General features: G+C 46.0%; 1 protein-coding gene across 3 annotated transcripts in view; it reads right to left on the bottom strand.

The window, feature by feature from the left end:
• The window catches only part of LOC102572201 (gamma-aminobutyric acid receptor subunit gamma-4), a 166,525-nt gene that overhangs the window by 28,912 nt on the left and 113,035 nt on the right, over nt 1-24,578 (bottom strand). For 2 of the 3 annotated variants that reach the window (XM_006273801.4, XM_019487958.2), the window contains 2 exons: nt 18,403-18,540; nt 13,934-14,086 (listed from right to left, as the gene is read on the bottom strand). In XM_006273801.4, the coding sequence (XP_006273863.1) occupies nt 13,934-14,086; nt 18,403-18,540 (291 nt within the window). Of the gene's footprint in view, nt 1-8,752; nt 13,226-13,933; nt 14,087-18,402; nt 18,541-24,578 lie in introns of those variants that run through there. The other variant, XM_019487959.2, reaches the window with a different exon arrangement.

Here is a 24,578-nt window from a genome sequence, read left to right as displayed (position 1 = left end):
CAGCAGGTCACCGATCACTAGATACAGTGTTGGGAGCAATTGGGACTGGCACTGGTGTCCTTAATACCATGAACACAGAGGTGCTCCAGAACAGATTGGGAACTGTGGGAAATCTGCTTCACCACTTGGATGGACCTACAAGGGACAATTTTGAATCCTCTCTTCAGTTAAGTGTCTCTATTGCCTCCCTTATGCAGTGGATGACTCAAGCAGCTTCCCAGGATTCCCACATCCTAACTGAAGCAATCATAGCCCTAGAGAAAAACACCTTTCTTGCTCTCATGTGTACCCAGGCCCAGGTATGGTACCTAGACATAATTAAGGGTATCGTACTCCAAGGCCTGAAAAGACACATCCCCCTAGAACTACAAAATCTGTTTAGAAAGAAAACCAGGCAGTCTCCACAGTTAACCCCTTATAACCGGCTAATACAATTCAGGTTTGATCCAAATTTATGGTCCATCAATCTTATAATCATGGGGGGTGGTTAGTGGTAAAATAAATCAAGTATTTTCAATAATAACACTGGGGAGCCGGATCAATGACACTTTCATGATCCCACAAACAGGTAAACATTGGACTCTAAAACAACCTAATGGCCAATTTAAAGCCATTGCAGTCAATAACTGTGAGGATGCTGGCTCTGGTTTCCCTTGTGAAGAACTTATGTTACAGTACCAAACCCTTTGTTTTGACCCTGATTTTTCAGTTTGTTCCTATGTAATGTTCAAAGACCCCAGTGCTCAATCCCTACTTGTTAGCATTGGTTTTGGATGTGTTTGTCTCCGTACCCTTTGTCTATCAATTACAGTGAATGAATGTTATAATATTACTGGCCTGCAACACAACATCTGTCTATGTAATGTCAGATCCATCACTGGGTGTGACATTCAGTACAGAAAGAGGACCATGATACATCAGTCAATCACCCCACAGTACAGCCTTTTAAAATCTAAACTTACCCCAGTCCACCTAGGTATATCCCTCCAAGCCCTCAGACATGCTACCACACACCCAGAACTCCAACAAGCCCTGCAAACATTACAATCTCAAGCCAACAAAACCTATATTATCATCCAAACTAATAACCACCAAGTCACCCAGGTACTCACCAAAATCAAAAAAGTCACCCAGTACAACCCTGGGAAACTCTCCTGGGCTGGTCCCCAACTGCCACTGGTATCGTGAACCTCATGATACACCCCATTGTAATACTCTTCATTTTAATGATAATTTTAACATTCCTAACTATATTCCTATACTGTAAACTCATTGCCACCCTATGCACTGTGCATGCTCAAATAGGCAGGTCTGCTGCATGCCTGGAGCGAGGATTCACAATGTCACAGAGACCATCCCTAAAATCATCAAGCCCTCTGACTACTACCCACTGGTTGTGGTCTATGTGGGTACAAATCATGCATCCAAGGGCAAGCCGGATAACATCATGGAGGACTATAAGGCCTTGGGACACCAACAGAAGAAGACGGGAGCTCAGGTGGTATTTTCCTCCATTCTCCTGGTAAGTGGACGGGGTAGGCATCATGAGGCCTGCATTGATGTGGTTAAACTGACAGCTTTGGAGCTGATGCCACGAGGCAGGCTTTGGGTTTTTTGACAACGACTCATGTTTTTGTAAGGAGGGCATGCTGGACTGGGATGGGCTTCACCTCTCCCCTAATGGCAGATGTATCTTTTCCTCTAGGTTGGCTGATCTCGTACGGCGGGCTTTAAACTAGCTTCACTGGGGGGGAAGGGGCAACTTCAAGTGGAGAGGATGCTTCACCTGCATGCAGAGTGACAAGAGGAAGGGAAGCACAGGTAAGCATCAATGTCTGAGAAGCAAGGGGCCACAACTGTCCTGGGAGTGGGATGAAGGCACGAGAACCCTCAGGAGGCCTCAGGTGCCTCTACACTAATGCTCGTAGTATGGGGTGTAAGAAGGAGGAACTATGCCTCCTGATTGCAAGTAAGACCCCAGACTAAGTAGGGCTCACAGAAACCTGGTGGGACCCTACCTACGACTGGGTGGTGGGCATTCGGGGGTACACCCTATATAGAAGAGACAGGACAGAGCGAAAAGGTGATGGGCGGGATTGCACTCTATGTCAAAGAGCACCTCATGTCAGCAAGGATTAGCTTTGGGTTAGAGGAGGGTTGGGCAGAGACACTATGGGTCAAACTACAAGGGGGGCATGGCGAAAGGGACCTTACGGTGGGTGTCTTACTACAGACCTCCCAACCAGGGAGAAGAGCTAGACCAGGACTTCTCCAGTCAGCTTACAGAGGCGGTTAGGTCAACGGATGTTATTGTCATGGGTGACCTAAACTACCCAGACATTTGCTGGGAGGAGCAGACAGCCAGGTCTGACTGCTTGTGTAGGTTCCTGGCTGCATTACAGGACCTTCACCTTATCTAGGAAGTGCACAGCTCCACTACGGGTAACACCTTGCTGGACCTGGTCCTGGGCGTGGGGGATGACCTGGTGAGGGGACTGCAGGTCCTTGACCACCTGGGCAATAGCAATCATCACCTGCTGGATTTCATTATCCAATGCAAGGTGTGTAGGGCTCACACCAAGGCTAAAGCCCTTGATGTTTGAAGGGCCAATTTCAATGAGCTTAGGAGACTAGTGGGGGAGGCACTAAGGGCCCAGAAGGTAGAGGAGATTGGAGCCCACGAGAGATGGTCTTACCTTAAGGGGGCGATCCTCCAGGCCCAAAGGATAACAGTCCCTGAGAGAAGCAAGGGGGGTAAGAGCACTCAGAAACCCCCTTGGCTCAGCAAGGGCATTCAGCAATGCCTGAGGACTAAAAGGGAGGCATATAACCAGTGGAAGGGAGGAACTATCACCAAGGAGGAGTACTCCTCCTCTGCCCGGGAGTGTAGGAGGGCTATTAGGAAGGCCAAGGTAGAGATGGAACTCAGGTTAGAGTCCAGGATTAAGGACAACAAAAAGTCCTTTTTCAAGTACGTTGGGAGCAAAAAGAGGGCACCAGGCAATGTAGGGCCCCTGCAAGACACAAACGGTAATCTGGTGGCCACGCCAGACAAGAAAGCTGATATTTTTAACAGTTTCTTTGCCTCTGTTTTCTTGAACAGGGACCAGGATATCCCACCTACCAGAGGTAGGGACAATCTTGGGGATAGCTCTATCAAGCCTTCAGTCAGTGTAGATGTAGTCAGGGATTTTTTGGAAGGGCTAGACATTTTAAAATCTGTAGGTCCAGATGCCCTCCACCCAAGGGTGTTGAGGGAGCTAGCAGGGGTCATTGTGCAGCCCTTGACCCAGCTATATGAGCATCCATGGTCATCTGGCCAGGTGCTGGGAGATTAGAAACTGGCTAATGTGGTCCCTATTTTCAAGAAAGGGAGGAAGGAGGACCCAAGTAACTATAGGCCTGTAAGCCTCACCTTGGTGCAAGGGAAGATCTTGGAGAGAATCATCAAGGAGCACATCTGTGGGGGGCCTGCAGGGGAGAGCATGCTCAGGGGCAATCAGCATGGCTTCACCAAAGGCAGGTCCTGCCAGACCAACCTGATTGCCTTTTATGACCAAGTAACTAAATCCTTGGATGATGGTGTTGCTTTGGACATAGTCTTTCTAGATTTTAAGAAGGCCTTTGACACTCACTCTCACCCCATCCTCATCAATAAATTAAGTGACTGTGGCATTGATGCCTGCACAGTTGGATGGGTAAAAAATTGGCTGATGGGGCGCACCCAGAGAGTAGTGATGGATGGGTTGTACTCATTCTGGCAAGATGTGAGCAGTGGGGTACCCCAGGGCTTGGGCCTCGGGCCCGTACCATTTAACATCTTCATCAGTGACTTGGACGAGGGGGTGGAAAGCACGCTGTCCAAGTTTGCTGATGACACTAAGGTGTGGGGCGAGGTGGACACACTTGAAGGGAGAGAGAGGCTACAACTGGATTTAGACAGACTACAGAAGTGGGCAGATGAGAATAGGATGGGGTTCAACGTAGACAAATGCTGGGTGCTGCACCTCGGGAGAAGGAATCCACAGCATACATACAGGCTGGGGAGTTCCCTTCTTGAAAGCTCAGAGGCGGAAAGGGATCTTAGAGTCATTATTGACTCCAAGATGAACATGAGCTGCTAATGCCAGACCACAGCCAGCAAGGCCAGCCATACCCTGTCATGCATCCAAAGGTGCATCTCAAGCCGGTCCAGAGAGGTGATACTCCCCCTCTATGCGACTTTGGTCAGGCCGCAGTTGGAGTACTGCATCCTGTACTGAGCACCGCACTTCAAAAGTGATGTGGCCAGCCTGGAGAGGATTCAGAGGAGGGCCACCCGCTTGGTGAGAGGGCAGCAGGACAGGCCCTAAGAGGAGAGACTGAAGGACCTGAACCTGGAAAAGAAAGAATCAATAAAGAGCCAGGAATTCCTGGGAACTTCATTGTTAAAGGTATGGAAGCCCCCATTTCAACTAATCAACGCTGGAAACAGACCCTTGACCCTGAAATACCCCCTGATCAACCACTTCCAGAGCTCTATTTATCATGGCAGTGAATCAATCAAAATTAATCAACGGACTCCTGAAATGGCACGTACATGCAGATGTGAGCCCTGGAGCTGACAGCTGCCATCCAGCAGCTATCAAGAGGGCCATCCCTCAAGGTCAATCACCCCTGGATTGGGTAAGACTGAGAATTGGGGAGTCACCAAAGTCTGCCAGAAGGGGATAAAAGACAGCAAAAAATGACCCCCAGGTGTGCCGTCTTTGACCTGAGCAGCACCCTGCCTGTCCAGCCAGAAGGACCAGCCGGCGACCCCCTTCTGAAGCAACATCGCACTGAAAGAACCCTCGACTGGTCATCAACAGCAGACTCCAGTGCTTGGGGATAGGTATATCTTGACACCAGTGCTTAGTGTTTAGAGCCAGCTACTCTGTGTGTGTGTGTGCGCGTGTGTTTGAGGGGATCAGCACCAAGTTTTATGGTCTGACTTTTGCATCCATTCAATAAACTAGAATTTTATGATGATCTTGTGAGTTGGTCCTTTGCAGCCAACACTATTCAACATCTTTATCAGTGACTTGGAGGTGGGTGTGGAAAGCACACTGTCCATATTTGCTGATGACACAAAGATGTTGGGAGAAGTGGGCACACTGGGGGGAAGGGACAGAATCCAACTAGATCTAGACAGGTTACAGAGGTGGACGGATGAGAATAGAATGGAATTCAACACAGACAAGTGCAAAGTGGTGCATCTAGGGAGAAGGATCCTGCAACATACCTATAGGCTGGGGAGCACCCCTCTCAACAACACAGTGGCTGAAAGGAATCTTGGAATCATTGTTGACTCCAGGATGAACATGAGCCGCCAATGCAAGGAAGTGGTCAGTAAGGCTAACCGCACCTTGTCATGCATCTACAATGCATCACAAGCAGGTTCAGGGAGATGATCCTTCCCCTCTATGTGGCACTGGTCAGGCCACAGTGGGAGTATTGTGTCCAGTTCTGGGTGCCTCACTTCAAGAGGGATGTGGCTAACCTTGAGAGGGTCCAGAGGAGGGCCACTTGCATGGTCAGGGGGGCATCAGGCCAGGCCCTATGAAGATAGACTAAAGGGCCTGAATCTATTCAGCCTCCACAAGAGAAGACTCAGAGGGGATCTGGTGGCCATCTATAAACTCACCAGGGGGGACCAGTGGAAAACAGCTGAGGCTCTGTTCCCTCAGGCACCACCTGAGATAACAAGGTATAATGGCCACAAATTGATTGAGAGCAGGTTCAGGCTTGATATCAGGAGGCATTACTTTACAGTTAGGGCTGCCAGGCTCTGGAATGGGCTCCCAAGGGAGGTGGTGCTCTCCCCTACTTTGGTTGATTTCAAGAGGAGGTTGGATAGATATCTGTCTGTGGGGTTATGATCCCAGCACTCATCCCTGCTCAGAGTAGGGGGTCAGACTTGATGATTGGGTCAGGTCCCTTCTGACCCTAGAAACTAGAAATTATGTAACTCCAGGTGCACGCTGGCTTTTCTGATTTCATCTCTGCATGCCTGAGCAATATTCCTGTACTCCTCCCTAGTCATCTGTCCAAATTTTCACTTCTTGTAAACTTTCTTTTTATGTTTAAGCTCATTGAAGAGTTCTCTGCTAAGCCAAACTTGTTTCCTGCCATATTTGTTCTTCCTGTACATTGGGATGGTTTTTCCTGCACCCTCAATAAGGTTTCTTTTAAAATACAACCAGCTGTCCTGGAATTCTTTCCCCTTCAGCCTGGCCTCCCAGGGGATCCTGCCCATCAGTTCCCTGAGGGAGTCAAAGTCTGCTTTTTTGAAGTGCAGGGTCCGTACTCTGCTGTTCTCTCTGTCTTTTGTCAAGATCCTGAATTCAATCATCTTGTGGTCACTGCTGCCCAAGTTACCGTCCACTTCTATATTCCCCACCAAAACACTTGTACCAAGAAGTTGTCTGCAGCATTCTCCAAAGTCTTCCTAGATTGCCTGTATACTGCTATATTACCCTCCCAGCAGGTGTCAGGGTGATTGAAGTCCCCCATCAGAACCAGGGCCTGTGATCTGGAAACTTTCACTAACTGTCTGAAGAAAGCCTTATCTACTTCATCCTCCTGGTTTGGTGGTCTATAGCAGACCATGACCACAACATCACCCTTATTGCTCTGCCCTCTAACCTTAACCCAGAGACTTTCAACAGGCTTATCTCTAGTTTCATACTGGAGCTTTGAGCAATCATATAGCTCTTTTACATACAGTGCAAGTCCTCCTCCTCTTCCCCCCTACCTGTCCAGTTTGTACCCATCCATGACAGTGCTGGACTCAAGAGCTATTCCACTAGGTCTCTGTTATTCCAATCATGTCATAGTGCTGTGACTGTGTTTCAATTCTTCCTGCTTGTTTCCCAGGATCTGTGCTTTCATGTACAGACACCTGAGATAACTAGCCAATTGCCCTACAGCCTTAATATGAATGAGGGGGCTTCACCTGTTTCCCCCTCCTCTTTGTGCTTCCTCCAGATCCCCCACTTCCCTTCTTACCTCAGGGCTTTGGTCTCCATACCATGGTTAACCTAATTTAAAACCCTCCTGAGTGACTGCCTTTCTTGCATGCATACCAGCCTCTGGATTCTTTACTATTCATTCCACCCAGGAAGAGCACACAACAACTGCAGATGCTATCTCAGCCTGATGAAGGGTTTTTAAATCCAAAGACTTGCTCAGAAAAAAAATTTCCAACTATTTAAGTTGGTCTAATAAAATATATTAGATTCACCCAAAGAACCTTGTCTGCCTATGTCCTTAGACCAACACGGCTCCAGCCTATACCCCTATAACACAAAGGGTGAAAATCATGTAACCCCTTGGACATCAATGAATTGCTCTCAGATCAATGTGATCCAGGTTTTATGTAATTGGTGTTTGAGCCAAAGTCCCATGACCTAGTGGGGGTTTTTCCTTTAATTTTAATGAGGTGTGGATTGGGTGCTTTGAGGCTAATTCTTACAGGTGTATTCATATGAATGGATGTTGCCTTTTCTGAAGATTGTTTCACTTGCTCTATATTGATCAGTCTTCTGAACAACATACAGAAGAGGTTTCTGAAGCAAGTGCTCAGTGTGGTCCTGCTTCTGTTTTGTCAGGGCAAAATTACCTTCATTCCTACCTGCCTTGTTTCAGCTGAAGATATGGATGTTGGACAGGATGCATGTGAGGATCAATTTTTGGCTTCAATGTATTTAAGCATTGTATTTGCATTCGTAATTGGGATGTGATATCATATCTTTCCAATCCCAATGATAGTAGCCTGTTTTAACTCTCTCTAATATTGTCTGAATCTGGCTTAATTTTTTTTTTGGGGGGGGGGGATTATTTTTATGCAATATAACATAAATGTGAAGATAACACATTACTTTTGACATCCCTAAGTTGTTTTTTGGGCTACCAACAAAGAGAGCCCCCTCCAAGGCAAATCCATTTGTGGAAACCTGCTTCTGTATTTCAAGTTGGCAACAATGCTCTTTTCAGTCATACATAACACACAGCCTGTTGCCATTTATTCCTTTGGATACTTAGAATGCAATTTCCCTTCACCTGCATTGACATTGATATAAAACTCTCCATGCTGCCTCCTTGCTTTTCAGGTGGTCACCATGGAAATTTGTTTTGATGGAGGAGGGGAGGGCATTGTAGAAATTGTGAGAGCATCAGATTAGCCCTGCCCGATAATGACAATATGCCCATTGTCAGAGGAGACCTCACAGAGCTGGTGCTGTTACTGCCAATCAAGGTGAACATGATTCAGTGGGGACCGGTGGGGAGAACAAGAAAAGAGACAGAGCTCATTGCAGAATACAAATAGAGCCAATGCATTCAAACAGGATTAGAGGAGGGAGAGATGGCAAAGACCTATTAAATCTCTCAGTACTACCTCCTGCTAGAGCAAGAGAGAATTCCCATACAGATGAGACATCAGGAGATAGTAAACACAGGTTACCCTTGATCTTAACTAAAGGGTTGCAGTATTTTTTATACACACTGAGAAAGCCATCCAGGGATGGAGTGCAAACCTAGACAAGGAACAGCGTTCTTACCATTCTGCTAGACTTGTACAGTGCATCTATGAGTGGATTAGCCCAAGCCCATAAAAGCCCAGTGTCTTGGACCCTTCTAGATAAAAGAGGCTAGGTATGTTCAATTCAGAAAAGAGATACTTAAGGCAGGACATGAGAAGAGTTTACAAAATACTAAATGATGCAGAAAAAGTAAATAGAGTTTTTTTATTTACTATTTCTCACAATACAAGAACTAGGAGTCATAAAATGAAACCAGTAAGTAGTAGAGATGTGAAGGCCTGGAAAAAAACCAGACCAATTCAGAAAAAAAAGCTTTTTCCTGTTTTTTCCCTGAGGACTTTTTTTTTTTCCCTGAAAAATTAGAAAAATTGAATTTTTTTGGAAACATTAAAAAAATCTCTTATGAAATATTTTCTTTTAGAATGATGAATAAAATGTTTAAGACAAGGTGTTCATATACTGCTACCCTGTACTCCCCAAAATGTTTTCTAATGACTATGTAATAGGAAGACTTTTATGTAAGACTATCTACAGTATCAGATCATTACAATTCCTGTACACCGAGGACAAGCAGTACAGTACAATTCTCAAGATGCATTTCTGCCCCCCGGGGGCACTGCCATTTTTACATGAGAAGGAAGAAAGATTCAGTGCCTTCTTTGCTTGTGGACTTCCACGATTGTTGACTTTTGATTTAGAGGTTGATGGATCTGCTGCCGTCCTTCTGACTAGGCTCAAAGGACTGTAACTGGATACTGGCAGCAGCATCCATTCATTCCTGAAGAGATTAGAAACAGGGAGCTTATTGCTTTGCTTGCTCAAAAGCCTCAGGAGAGGAGATAGAGCAAGTCTAAAGGTTTTGGAATTAGAAGGAGCCTGCCTCCTCCTGACCCTGTGACCTTGAGATCCACAGAAGTACAGGAGCAACACAAAGGAACTGAAAGAAAATATACTTCTTGATTGAAAGGTAAGAGTTTAAATTTCTCTGAATTCAGTATATTAAGCTATATTTTAGCTGCATTCATATATTTTCATAACCTATGTAATTCATAATTGAATTCCTACTAATCTGATGTTTTGTGACAAATCACCCAACCTAAGCAGTGAAGCGAGGCCTGCAGGGCAGGGCAGTTGTTCACAGTTAACTCTGAGGAGGCCTCCATTACTAAATTTGTACATGCTGTAGCTTAATGTTTATATATGCAAGCTAGCCACTAAATTATATTTTTCTTTTTTCTCCCTCAGCAAAGTGGTGCAGCCAACTTCTAGCATATGGAAACATTTCCACACTGCAAGTTATTATGAGAGAAAAAAAATGTGATTTGCAAATACTGTCAAATGAAATATGCATTTCCAAATGCTACTAGGATGACAAAACACATCCTTGTATGTAAGAAGTGTCCGGTAGATATTAAAAAATCCTTCATGGGTGTAAGAGAGGAGGAAGTAGATCATGATGATGAAAGTGCAAGTAGCAATTTCCAATGTTCTTGATCCAGAAGTCTTCCTCCTCCTCCTCCTCCTTCTTCTTTAACATCAGCATCACAAAGGGTTGCCCAATCAACATCCTCAAGTAACCAAATATTGCAACCAACTGTATACAAAAGACTCTCAATAGCTTCATTTCTAGACAAGATGACACCTGAAGATCAGGAAAAAGATGACCAAGCTCTTGCAAGAGCAATATATTCTTCTGGGACACCATTGTCAATAACTAAAAATGCATAGTGGCAGGAAGCTTTTAAATTACTAAGACCATCATACTGTTTGCCAAGCAGGCATTCTTTGAGCAAGCCTCTTTTAGAGTCAGAATATGAACGTGTAATGCAATCTATGCAAGGAAAAATCAATGAAGCACTGTGTCTTGCAGTACTTACAGATGGATGGACAAGTGCGTGGGGAGAAGGAATCATAAGCTTTATGATAACAACACCTCAACCAGTTTTTTACATAAGCATTGAAACAGGAGAGAACAGGCATACTGCAAAGTATAGCTGCAGTAAAATATGTGAAGTCCTACAGAAGATTGGGAGTGGTAAAGTATTTGCTTTGCTGACTGACAATGCAAGTAACATGAAAACAGTATGGGAGATCCTAATGGATAAATAACCACATATTACTGCAATAGGATGTGCATCTCATGGGCTAAGCTTGCTTCTTAATGAAATCATGAAGTTGGACACTCTGCAAAAGATCTATAGAAGAGCAAAATAAGTTATAAAACATGTAAAAGCTACTCATATTGTAGCTGTAGTCTTTAAGAAGAAGCAGGAAGAAAAAATGCAAAGAATAAAATAGTGACACAAACTCTGTAGTAAAACTAGATGGGGTAGAGTGGTGATCTCATTTGAAAGTTTACTAAAAATAAAGAAGCTCTTCAAGAAATAGTAATAATTGAGGATCTTAAAGTATCCAGAAGTGTGAGGAACACTGTACTTGATGAGGATGTCTTCTGGGTTCAGCAGCAGAACTCCCTGAAGATTCTAAAGCCTAAATATATCTCCACTTACAAGCACATAAGAAAGAAAAGTGAAAGACTTTATTAACAGATGGGAAGAATGTTTGTTGCCAATCACTTCATGCTGCTGCAAATCTCATGGATCCAAGATTCAAAGGCAGAACTGTCTGCTACTGCATTTGACTGGATTACAAAACAAGCAACACACTTAGGACTTGATGTTGGAAAGATACTTTCAAATGTTGCAGAATATAGAACATCTTCAGGTATTCAGTCCAGGAATGCAGTTTGGGATACTGGCAACCACATCCCTCCTGCAACATAGTGGCAAGGCCTTTGCAGGACACAGCCTCTAACTCCTCTTGCTTCTCGCCTGCTTCAGATTCCTCCATCTTCTGTAGCATGTGAAAGAAACTGGTCTATGTTTGGAAATACTCACACCAAATCAAGAAATAAATGTACATGTGAAAGAGTAGAGAAGCTTGTCTCAATCCAGGCAAACCTACAGTTTTCAGAAGTCCATGAAAACGATGAAATGAAGAATCAGAAGAAGCAGAAACTCCTGATAGCGATAGCTCAGAAAACGAAACTGATTAGACAAAGTTTCATGTAGCAAAATTTGTATTCAATGAGTCTTGGTATTTTTTTCCTTTTTTTTTCCAGCTCTTTTTCTAAAAATGAGTGCTTTCTGTATCTGCTTGACACTGTGGAGGAGACTAAGTCTAGAATACATAATAACTTTCTCTGTTTTACTATAATGTTGATGATTTCTTCTATTTTCAACGTTAATTTTTGCCTGCTTCTCATAAACTGGCAAAAACTAAGAGATGCTAGGTTCCTTAGAGTTCAGCAGCTTGTAGCTCCATTTGTAACAAAAATTTAAAACATTTTAAAGTAAATTCAACTAGTAAATTTGTAATTTGTGTCTGAATAAACTATACTTTTAAATTTAATAAATATATCAAACATGATGATTTTATGAGCTAATCAAGTTATACATAATACATTTTATGTTCTTAAAGTACCAAAGTAAATTTAGACCTGTAAAGGGTGCTAAGAAAATAAGTATTGCGTATATTTCAATTTCCCCCAAAATTTCCATTTTTTTCCAGAAAAAAATGTTTTTTTTCCCCATAACTTCAAAATGTACAGAAATTTTACATCTCTAGTAAGTAGTAAGTTTAAATCTAAAAAAATAGGTTCTTTTCCACACACCCTGTAATTAAAATGTGGATGGAACTTATTGTCACAAGATAATGTGGAAGCTGACAGTTTAGCCAGATTCAAGAAAGGATTGGATAAATTCTTGGAGGAAAGGTGCAGCAGTAGCTTTTCAGCATGAGTTAGGGGCACAGCCTCTGAATCAAAACTTCCTAGGCCTTAAATGCTGGAGGCTGCAAGTGAGAGAGGAACAGTGGAAAAAGCCGTGGTCATACCCAGTTCACTCTCCCTTTCAGCATCCACTCTCTGCCACTGTGACACAGGAGACTGGGCAAGATGGACCAATGGTTTGATGTAGTAAATGGCAGTTCTTTTTTACTGTCACCAGCTTTTCTACCACTGAAGGAGGGCACATGCCAGGGTTTCTCTCTTAGGGTATAAATAGATGTTGCTTTTGTACTGCCATAGAAAATTTTATGGAGGCACAAAGGGACAGCAAACAGATTTATACCATGTGTTATACCACAAATCCCCAAATTTATGGCTACAACAAAGATGGCAATAATTTTATGACACTATTGCAGCAGATGTCTGTTAAGTTTATGGTACAAGAAGTGAGGGCATCCTGGAGCTGCCTTCACTCTCCAACTGTTCTGGGCAGGTATATTCAGGGCTTGAGAGCTCCAATCCTGCACAGCCTATTCAAGGATCAGACTCCTAAAGCCCTGAAAGCACCTGCCTGACTTTCCCCACTTACAGAGATGCATTCTGAAGATTCCCTGGGGCTCATTTCTGGAAGTGGAGAACCTCAACTTTCTCTGCTTATACAAAGATAAGCTCTGGGGTACATCTCTAAGTGGGGAAACCCTAGCTTTCCTTGCTTACAGAGGCACAGCCTTGAGATTCCCTGAGACAGTTCTCTACAAACAGGGAACATGTTGCCTGTTGTCCTGCAGGTTGCATCCTGGCACAGCTGATCTGCTTCATTTGGTGATGATTATTTAAGTGCACCTGGATTCATTGGTCTGCCTCAAGAGTACACCTGGCAGAGGGATGAATGATATCACTCAGGATGCTGGGTAAAAATTTCAAAAGCACCTAAGTGATGGAACAAACATTCTAATATTATAAAAGTCTAAGTCTGTCTGTCTGTCTGTCCATAATGCTTTAGTTGCACTCTGATTGGCTGATGGAAACAGGTAATGTGGGGGTGGGGCAAGTGGGCCTGGGCCCAATGTGGGGTGGGGAGGGCAACATAGGGCGGGCCCAAGCAGGGGAAAAGCCAGCCTGCCACGGTGGGGGGAGGAGGGGAACAGCAGGCCCAGCTCGATGTAGCCGTAGCAGCAGCTGGGGGAGGGAAAGAGCGGGCCTTCTCCCTGATTTGGGCCCAGGCCCACTCCTCCCTAACCCCCCTCCCCTGCATCAGCCCTGAGCCCACTCCTCTTGTCCCCAAGTGGGTATGATGCAGGGGTGGGGGGGAGAGGAGTGGGCGTGCCTTGGTGTCGGTGATGATGGTGGGGCCAGGGGTGGGCCTGGACTGGGGTGGGGGGGCTGGGCCTCTGTCACTGCCTTCCCCCCCCCCAGACCCCTGGTCATTCTTGATGGCAATTGGCTAGTAAAAATCATATTGGCTTTCATTAGTCCTGTTCAGCTTATTTAGATGCTTTGGAAACTGTTGCTTGCCAGCTGGTTGCATGCACCCTGATGAGACAATAATCACTGGTGGTATAATATGCAACATCTGCCTTACCTAGAGAAGTTCTGGCCGGTGTGGAGTCTCTCTTGATCCAGAAGGAAACCCAGGACAAAACTACTGTCAAGATGCACGGGATATAGGTCTGAATGGCAAAATAGCCCATCCGCCTACTCAGGTCAAAGGAAACAGTCATCACCATGTACTCACCTAGGAGAAGGCCATAAAAAGGCACACAAGTCAGAGTAATATGATTTTGTTTGGCCAAAGTCTCTTTACTCCTGTTGTTTATCATCCCTACAACACTGCATTGCAACAGCACCTCAGTTCCTCACCATTTGCAATATGTTTATTCTCATTCCAAAGCAAGATGAGACTAAGGGCAGCATCTTATAGATGCATCTATTTAGACTTCAGCATATCCGCAAAAAAGGTACTATGCCCCAGGGAGTCAACTCTGAATGATGAGGTTAGATGTCTAAGATCCCTACAGAGGCAATACAGGTTGGTACCTCATAAGGACAATCTAGAGCTCATCAGGGCCCAGGCCTTGGCTGGAACTAGCCAGTCTGAATTTCCAGAGCTTAGGATTTCCCACCAAACATTCCCTATGTCCCCCTTTCCTAAACTTCAGCTCTGGATCTTCTCTTCTGCTTACTGGATAATTCTGGATAAGGTCTACATTTTATTCTATTTCTGAAGATTCATCCCAATGCTGTAGAAGCAACTTTATGGGTAATGGGACAGATCTTCCTTCCCTTTCACTTGCTCTTTAATCGGGGAAAGATTTATTTGATTTTAATGAATTATAATGGAGTAAAGCAGTAGGCATTTGAGCCATTAGTATTGCATTCCAGGTAGAAAAGTAGAGCCATTTGTGAAGTTACCCATAGGAACTTGGAACAAAAAATGTTAGATTGACTTGATGGAGCACATCAGAGAAGTGAAGGCCATTGGACTAGCCTTTCCTTTGGAATAAGGAGATGACCCAGAGCCTTGTTTCAGTGCTCACCTACACATAACAGACCTACAGAGCTAACCCTTCTCAGTGTGGGCTAGAGGGAGGTGGTGTGAAGAACAGATTGCTGCTCCTGGCATGGGAAGGCACGTAATGAGAATGAGTAGGTAATAACAGAATGAAATCCATGTAATTTAGGGCTCAGTCTTGTCTGCCTGATATGATTTAACATCCCCCCCTTCTTGTTATTTCTGTAGCAAGGGACCTGTCCACTGGGATTCTCATATCCATTCTGCAGGTGCCTATCAGTGCCATTATTGGTCTGCAGGTGCCTATCATTGGTCCATTGCTGTCATCTTGAATGTAGCCATCAGACTGACCTTGTGCATCTGCCTGGGGGTCTGGCTCTTTTTTGATTTCATAGGCAGAAATCTCCTTTGTCTGTCAGTTCAGTTTGATTCTGAGCTGCTCAGCCCTTGCTTTACTCTACATGCACTCTCTGGTAAGCTGCTAACTTTGGCTTCTAATCTTTATTAACCGTGAACTGTTGGCAAAGGGCAGTTCTTTTTGATGTTCTAACACATGTTCATTGCTCCTTAGCCAGTTGATATAACAGGGAAAATAGATGGCAAAAGAGGTATGTTTCAGTGGTTCTGTTTCTCTTGACTTGTAACAGTATATAAGAAACATTTGAAAATTTTACCTTGCTTGTTTGGTGGGGGAGAGGAAGTTTTAGTGGCTGTAGAGATAAGATTAGTAGTATTGACAGTGTCTTGTCTGCATATATCTGCAACTGATTTTTCAACCAACACGGGTTCATTAGGGGCAGGTGCCATCAGACCAACCTGGTTGCCTTTTATGACCAGGTCACAAAATCCTTAGATGCAGGTGTCGCAGTGGATGTAGTCTTTTTGGACTTTAGGAAGGCCTTCAACACTGTCTCTCACCTCATTCTCATTAAAAAATTAGGTGACTATGGCATTGATGCCTACACAGTCAGATGGGTCACAAATTGGCTAGAGGGCCGCACCCAGAGGGTAGTGGTGGACGGGTCATTTTTGACCTGGAGGGATGTGGGCAGTGGGGTCCCCCAGGTCGCTGTTCATCATCTTAAACTGCAACTTGGACAAGGGGGTGAAAAGCACCTTGTTCAAATTCACAGATGACACTAAGATGTGGGGAGAGGTGGGTATGATAGAAGGGAGGGACAGGCTACAACTAGATCTGGACCGGTTACAGGGGTGGGCGGATAAGAATAGGATGGGATTCAATACTGACAAGTGCAAGGTACTGCACCTAGAGAGAAAGAACCAGCAGCATACCTACAGGCTGGGGAACTCCCTTCTTGTCAGCACAGAGGCAGAAAAGGATATTGGAGTCATTATTGATTCCAAGATGAACATGGGCCAACAATGTTGGGATGTGGTCAGGAAGGCTAACCGCACCTTGTCATGCATCCACAGATGCATCACGAGCAGGTCCAAGCAGGTGATCCTTCCCCTCTATGCAACATTGATCAGGCCGCAGTTGGAGTACTGCATCTAGTTCTGGATGCCGCACTTCAGGAGGGATGTGGACAGCACTGAGAGGGTCCAGAGGAGGGCCACTTGCATGGTCAGAGGGCAGCAAGGCAGACCCTACAAAGAGAGGCTACAGGACCTGAAACTGTTCAGCCTCCACAAGAGAAGGCTGAGAAGGGATCTGGTGGCTGTCTATAAGCTTACCAGGGGGGACCTGCAGGGAATGGGAGAGTCCCTGGTTCCCTGAGCACTACTAGGAGTAACTAGGAATAATGGCCACAAGTGAAAAGAGAGTAGGTTCAGGCTAGACATCAGGAAGCACTACTTCACATTCAGGGTGACTAGGATCTGGAACCAACTTCCAAGGGAAGTGGTGCTCACTCCTACCCTGGGGGTCTTCAAAAGGAGGCTAGATAATCACCTAGCCAGGGTCATCTGACCCCAGCATTCTTTCCTGCCATGGCAGGGGGTCAGACTTGATGATCTGCTCAGGTCCCTTCTGACCCTACCAACTATGAAACTATGAAACCATGACCCCAGATTGTACAGCAACCTCCCTCATAATCATAACTGGTTCCCTCCTTTCCAATGAAGTGAATGCTCTCTGATGGCTGGTATGCTCGGATCTCCTAAATGAAAAGACCTCTGAAATGAATGTATAATGGATAACAGTAGAATTCACTTCTCTTTCATGGCAGGATTAACTTAGCTCCCCCATATACCAACTGATACCTTGATGCTGCCTCTTTCATGATTTAACACATCCCAATATGGCAGCAGCCCTCTTGCAGATAGTAATTAACCCATTTGGGACAATTTCTTCACATGGCTAATATTCCCATGTCATAGACAGGGTCAGGTTTTTCCCCCCACCAATTTAATTTTTTCCATTTATAGTTGTTTTCTCCAGCCAGACAGGAGTCTCATGTCATTTGCTGAGAAAGTAAAAGCTTGCTCCAAAAAGGGAGGGAAGCCAAAGCAGCGCTAAAATCTGCTGTTCTAAACATAGTGGATACAAGTACTGAAAACAAAATAGATCAGATCTGTGAATCTAACTAGGGAAAGCCAAGTTTACAGAGCTACAGTTTGTGGATGATAGAAAGTTCCTAGTACCCTGATGAGGTTATCAAAGGTAGTGATTGGAGAAGGGGAATTCAGATAGTCTCAATCTACTAATGGTATCAGTAAAACTACTGCAGAGGTACAGGGGCTGAATAATTTCTCTTTTCCAGTGTTATTATCACTGAAAATCTAGCAACCATATATGTAGCTGCAGGTTTTTGAAGTAAGGTGTTCCAGCACAGTGGAACATGGGAATTTGTATATCATATCCAACTCTGGCTTTATCTGCCCATGTTGACTGCATGCCACTGAAAAGGTTGTGTCAATACCAGGTCACCAACATGGACAGGCTATTGGACAGATCCTGAGTGCAGCCTCAGGATGTTCTGCCAGCTGCACCATGACTGCAAGCCGCTTCTGCATAATGTTGCACCTGTTAAACTGCCATGTAGACTCCTGGAAATGGGCTGGCATCATGACACATGATCAGCTATGGGCACAAACAGGACATTTCTATCCCATGAGGCTGAGAAATAGAAGCTCTTCTGGGACAAAACTCTACCTATAATTCCACTAATCCACTTCTCAGTCACACCCTTGCTGCCTTCCCTGCTGACCCCTGCTACTGCTTTCATCCAATTTCCCTCCTGCCTTACTGTTTCTAAATAGGCATTTTTTTAATGTTTTTTTCATTTTTAGGCTCCCTGTGGGAAGCCCATGTTTCCATTCTTACCTCCCGCTATTAAGGTCGAAGGACATCCTGTATCTGTGCTGCCCTTCCCTGGGCACTCTCGTATTCGCTCTCTCACTCCCTGAAGAATCATACTTGAGGTTGTATCTACCTGCACCTTCTCCACTTTCTGTTTCCTACTGTACCCCCTTCCCCTGTAGACCTCCTACATGCATGTGGCCTCCCAAGATGTGCAGAGGACCCTCTACCCCTCTCCGTAACATGGTAGTGATTCTTTCAGATGAGTGTGCCTTACCAGCTCCAGTTCTGAGAACTTCTGATGTGTTCCTCAGGCCTGTGAAGTCAAACTGGTAAAGCCTCCAGGTGCGTTGATCAGAGACCTCAATAGAGTAACGTCTCCAGCGGTAGATGATCTCTTCTCTTGGATAACCATCTGAAAAATGGGCAAGGGATACCACAGAGTGAGTGATATGCAACGTCTTCCATAGAATGTTTTTCATGCCTCTCCAGTGCCATATGCTCCAGGTACAATGGTAATAGATTATCCATTTCTATGATTATTGCCGTTCAGTATTTTTATTGTGGTAATGCTCAGACTGTGATTATGAATGGGATCCTATTGTTCTGGTTAAATTACAAACACAGGCCAGCACTGAGGTGCATTGGAATGATTGTAAGTAGGGCTGTGCAAAATGGCACTGTTCCATTTTGACATTTTGATGGACACACTCCCACTGGTGCCAGGCTGAGGAGGAGCAAGGGCAAGGGGGTGGTGCCTGCAGAGATGCATCAGCAATCCCCATGGTGCTCATATGTTTTGTTCCCTTGCCCTGGCTGGTTTTTGATCGGTAGTCCAGGCAGATAGTGTATGTGGGATCACCTGCCAGATAAAAATGATCCCAGACCACACTAGTCACTTGCTTCTGGGGTGTGGGTTCATGTGTGGATGCTGCTGCATTTTCCTCCTCATCAGAAGGCAGACACAGCAAGAGGAGGGGCAGACTCAGCTGAGCCACTTGCCTCCACCTGTACGTCAACCTCCTCTGAAGTGCCTTTTGGGGAAAGAGACTTGGCTCTAGGGGAAACTTGAGGGGTGTTGAGCACAAAATCAAATGATTCTCCTTCCTTCCCTAGAATTTCCCTTGCTGGGGAACTGAGATCCAGATCCAGTGCCAGCTCATCCTCTGGCACTGGAGGGCTCAGCATGGGAAGTGAAATAGGGGTGGAGTAGGCTGCCATGCTGGTGCTGGTGCTTGTGCTGCTGCTTGTTGTTGTCATCATGGTGGTGGTGGTGGATTATGGCTGGTGCTCATGGAGGGGATGCAGTCTCGGGCACAGGCAGTGGCAGTGGCACTGTTCCCCTCTCTTTGCTGTTTGTAGGAGCCTCATCCCATCTAGCTGGAGGAAAGAGGCTGAGTCTCAGTTTGGTGTGTGTTGGGGGGACTTACAGCTCTTCTTCTACCCCATTCTCCGTCCCTCCATGAAGGATAGGCACCTGCCTTTCCACCACGCTTTATGATGTGTTTCATGTCTTCCTTTTCTACAAATATATAAATGTTTTTGCAGTCCTATATAAATTTAAAAATGAAGTTATGGTGCATTAAAGAAATGTATGAAACTGATAAAAATAGCACTTTCTCCCTATATAAATTCAATAACATAGGTGTGGTGCAGTGAAAACCAATATAAATATATCTTTCTCCCTATATAAATTAAAAAGTGTAGGTGTGGTGCAAAGAATAAATGTATAAAAACAAATATAAATAAATTTTTCTTCCTATATATGTTCTATAATGTAGGATGTATGCTGCAAATCTTTAAATGTATAGAAATAAAATTGAAATGTATTTCCCTTCCTATATACATTACATTCAATAGTAACCCTATCCAATATAAGTATAACATTAAAAAAAGAATACATCAATGAATATAATAATAAAATAAAATTGTCTAGAAGAAAAAGGTATTCTGAAATCCCTCTTGCTAGGCTAGCAAGTAGGGAATCCTTTACAAGATAAGTGCTGTTAGCCGTAGTTGTCTGATGCTGAGCTGCTGGAACATACAGCTCAGTAAGTGATACTGTGGTGGTGAGAAGCCCAAGCAGGCACTGGGAATACCAGGGACAACCCCTGGAGTTTTTGAAGGGGAAAAGAGATCCTCCCACACTTTGGGAAACTAACCATACGGACAGGTGGGGACAGAGCATTCCACTAGCTCTTCAAACAGCTGCTTCCCAGGAGGGGTGGTGGCTAGCTGATTGCAGCAGCTGATGGAACCACCACAGGAAGTTTAAAAACCCTGCCAGAAGCTGACATGGGGGGAGAAGCTGGCCAGGAGAGCGCTAGTTGAAGGGGAGCTCCAGGCTCCAGAAGCAGAGACTCTGTAGGCACAGCCACGTGGCAGTTGAGCAGGAGCAGTGGCTGGCAGCAAGCTGGGGATGGATTGTTCCCTACTTCTTCTCATTAAAGAACACCAGGTAGGTGCTCCTCTCAGAGAGGACGCCTGTCATTCGAGGCTCAGATCCTGAGGATAGGGGGTGGGAGCTATTGGAGCAAATCTTCATCCAGATGACAAACTGGAACATTGCCATCTACACTGGACCCCACAGTCAAGGGGTAGACATCATGTCAGGGTGCAGACCTGCATACCCAAATGGTTGGCATGTGGATGAGGTGTAGGGGAGGTGGAGCCCTGAGGAACACCACAACTCACCCATGAGTACCCCGTCCCAGGACAAAAGGGGAAAGAAAGACCACAGAACCTCCTCCTTCTTATATACACCATCAAGACGTGGCAGAAAAGTTGAGGGAACCCCGACCTTGGGGAAGGAGCCAGATCTATAGTGCCAACTCACAGCATGATGGTGGTGCATTGGTCGGGAACTTGGCTCCCACTGTAGTGGATCAGTGATCCCAACCTGGGCAGAGTCAACCATGCAGCTGCTGCCTGTAGCCCACACCAAACTTCTGATATAAGCCATCCAGGTGATCGGACAAGTGCTAGAATACAGCAGCTACAGGGCACCCACCAACAAGAATGGATGCAGTGGAATGCAGCCTTGTTCAAGATGCCGTGGATGACATGTGATGATGACCCCGAAGCCTACATTTAGGTGTTCAGTTGGACAGCCCTACAGATGGGGTTGGACCATACTCAGTAGGCTCATCAGTTGGGTGCCCTAGTGGTGGACAAGGCCCAGGCAATTACAACACAGTGAAGGCAGCAATCCTATACAGGATTGAGATTTCACCCAAGAGCTATAGATAGGCCTTCTGAGCATGGAAGGCAAAAGACATCAAGAGGCCTCACAGCTTACTCCAGTACCTACAAGACACATTGAATAAGTGGCTCCCCATGAACCAGTATGACTGAGATAGGGTCATAGACCAGGTTCTTCTGGAACAATTCCTTTGGGACCTAGAGGAAGACACCCAGATATGGGTGAGATGACACCAACCATGGAACAGCGAAGTGGCCCTCCACCTCACTGAGGCTTTCTCCATCTCAGAGAATGAGCGTAGTCACAGACAAGGCTTCCAGGCCCTGACTGGGGGCATGACCCAGGAAGAGGAGAAAAGGATAGCGCCCCAGAAGGGGACAGCGAGGGGTGTTGTCTGCTATCATTGTGGCCGGACCGGCCGTATTGCAAGGGAGTGCGGGCTGGGCTTCTGTGAGTTAAGTCGAGGCTTGGTTCCACCTCCCAGCCCTAGAGATAAGTCAAGGGAAGCCAAATGGGGCGGATCCATGGATTGTAGTTTTCGTGCAGCACTACAGGAGGAAGGCTGGGAATGACCAGTAGTGATGGCCTTGATCAGCGGCTGGGAGGTATGAGCTACCCTGGACACAGGGTATTCACAGTCCTTACTCTGAGCAGATCTAGCGCTGAAAGCAGGTGTGAGGGAGGCCAGACCCCTGGTTATGACCTGCATCTTGGGTGGTGAAATGCACTTCCAGAGTTGCTATCTCCTGTTGAGAGTAACAGAGTTTCAAGGAGAACTAAGGGTCGGACTGACCCTGGTGTTGGCATGTGAAATAGTCCTGGGCCAAGAATGGGGACCTATTTACACGGTGCTAGAATGAGTAAGAGCAACAGAAGAAGAAAGGAAGCAATTACACAGAGGCGAGGGCTGGGCAGGGGAAACATCCTCCCAGCAGGATGAACTTGTGCAGGGCGGTATAGATATGGATCAGGTGACCAGTGCAGTGCAATTTCGTCAAGCACTGCAGGAACATCTGGAACTGCAAGTTGGTGACCGAGGACCCAGGAGAAGGGACGTCCAGGAGTGCCTCCTATTATGAGGTAACAGGGGGTCTGCTGTATCGGATCCAGAGGGGTCAGGGGATTGCAGACAGATGCCAGCTGCTGGTCCTGGCCCCATTCTGCCAGCAAATTTGGAGGCTGGCACACAACTCCCTATTAGGGGGCCATCTAGGGTGGAACAAGACCAGGGCAAGACTGGTCCATGATTTCTTCTGGCCCCGGCTGCAAGATGATGTGGATAGTTGGGCTGCGGCATGTCCCAGGTGTCAGAGATCCCAGAAGTGGAGGCCTCAGAGGGCCCCCTTGCAACCCATGCTGGTGATTGAGATGCCCTTCTCCCACATAGTGCTGGATATCATGGGACCCCTGCCAAAGTCTCATGGGGGGTACCAATATGTATTAGTCTTGGTGAACTATGCAACACATTTTCCAGAAGCAGTTCCACTTAGGTCAATCACGACTACTTGAGTGGCTGAAGAGCTGTTAAAGTGGACGGCTCACGTGGGAATCCCCCATGAAATACTAACCAACCAGGGGACTAACTTTGTTTCGGGAGTAATGAAAGCACTATGCAGCACCCTGGGCATCAACCATCTGAAGTTTATCACCTCCAGACCAATGGGTTAGTAGAAAGACTCAACGAGACCATCAAGAGGATGCTCAGGAGATGCGCACAAGAAGACCCATTAGGTGGGACACAGTATTAACCCCACTATTATTCACTTTGTGGGATACTCCTCAAGAGTCTACGCAATTCTCAATAGAAAAGGAGTGCCTAGCTATATGCTGGGTGGTAGAATATTTTAAATACTATCTGATGGGCTGGGAGTTCCTAGTAGTAATGGATCATGCCCCAGTTCAGTGGCTAAACAAAACCCATATAGAGAACACTCGTATAACCCACTGGGCACTTGCTCTGCAACCTCTTAAGTTCGCAGTCATGCATCACCCCAGTAAAGATAACCTTGTGGTGGATTTCCTCTCCAGATACATCAGTCTGGATGAGCCAGCTGAGTAGCTGCACCAAGTACACGGGATGCAGCACCAGACAACTCAGGATGCACAGCAAGATATCAAGACACCTCAAGGCAGCTTAAGTGGGGAGGTCTGTAGTGGCAAGAAGCCCCCACAGGCACCGGGAACACTGAGGACAACACCCAGAGTTTCTGAAGGGGAAAAGACAGCCCCCCTGCACCCCGGGAAACTTACCATCTGGACAGGTAGGGATGGAGCAGGAGCTGTGCGAGCCGGCATTCCACTGGCTCTTCAAGCAGCTGCTTCCCAGGTGGGGCTGCAGCCAGCTGACTGCAGCAGCCGACACTGCCACCATGGGAAGTTTAAAAACACCACCGGAAGCTGGCATGGGGGGAGAAGCCAACCAGGAAATCGCTGGTTGGAGGGGAGCTCCAGACTCCAGGAGCGGAGACTCCATAGGCATGGCCCCGCAGCGGTTGAGCGGGAGCAGTGGCTGGCAGCAAGCTGGGGACGGATTGTTTCCAGTCTCTTCTCATTAAAGAAAACCAGGTAGGTCCTCCTTTCAGAGAGGACGCCCGTCATCTGAGGCTCAGACCCTGAGGATAGGGGGTCCAGGCTACCGGAGCAAATCTTCATCTAACCGACAAACCGGAGCATTGCCATCTATGTTGGACCCCATAGTTAAGGGGTAGACATCACGTCAGGATGCAAACCTGCATACCCAAATGGTTGGTGTGTGGATGGGGTGGAGGGGAGGTGGAGCCCCGAGGAACACCACAACACACCCATGAGTACCCCGTCCCAGGACAAAAGGGGAAAGAAAGACACCACTGAACACCCTCCTTCTTATATACACAATCAAGACATGGCAGGAGAGTTGAGAGAACCCTGACCTTGGGGGAGGAGCCAAACCTATAGTGCCAACTCACGGTGTGACAGACTCCAATGCAGAATGTAGGGCAGTTCAAACAATGCTGCCTTTTATGCTGTTTTTGCATCCCTCTCCCAGAGAACTGGGATTGGAAGGGACCTCAGGGAAGGATGACACTCACTGGCAAGCTACACAGTCAATAATGAGAACAGTCCTTCCCCCCTCTTCCCCCTCCCTCTCCTTACTTTCTGTTTCCCTGCAGGCAAGCCCAGCTTCAGCTTTGAAACTTGAAATGTTTTGAAACTTTTGAAACTCGAAATTGGCCTTGTTTCATTTCAAGGTTATTTCAAAGCCCTCTGTTTCA

The sequence above is a fragment of the Alligator mississippiensis genome, chromosome 8 (assembly GCF_030867095.1).
Source record: "Alligator mississippiensis isolate rAllMis1 chromosome 8, rAllMis1, whole genome shotgun sequence".
Lineage (NCBI taxonomy): Eukaryota > Metazoa > Chordata > Crocodylia > Alligatoridae > Alligator > Alligator mississippiensis.
The sequence above is the reverse complement of the archived record's forward strand: the minus strand, read 5'-3'. Positions and strand labels throughout refer to the sequence as shown.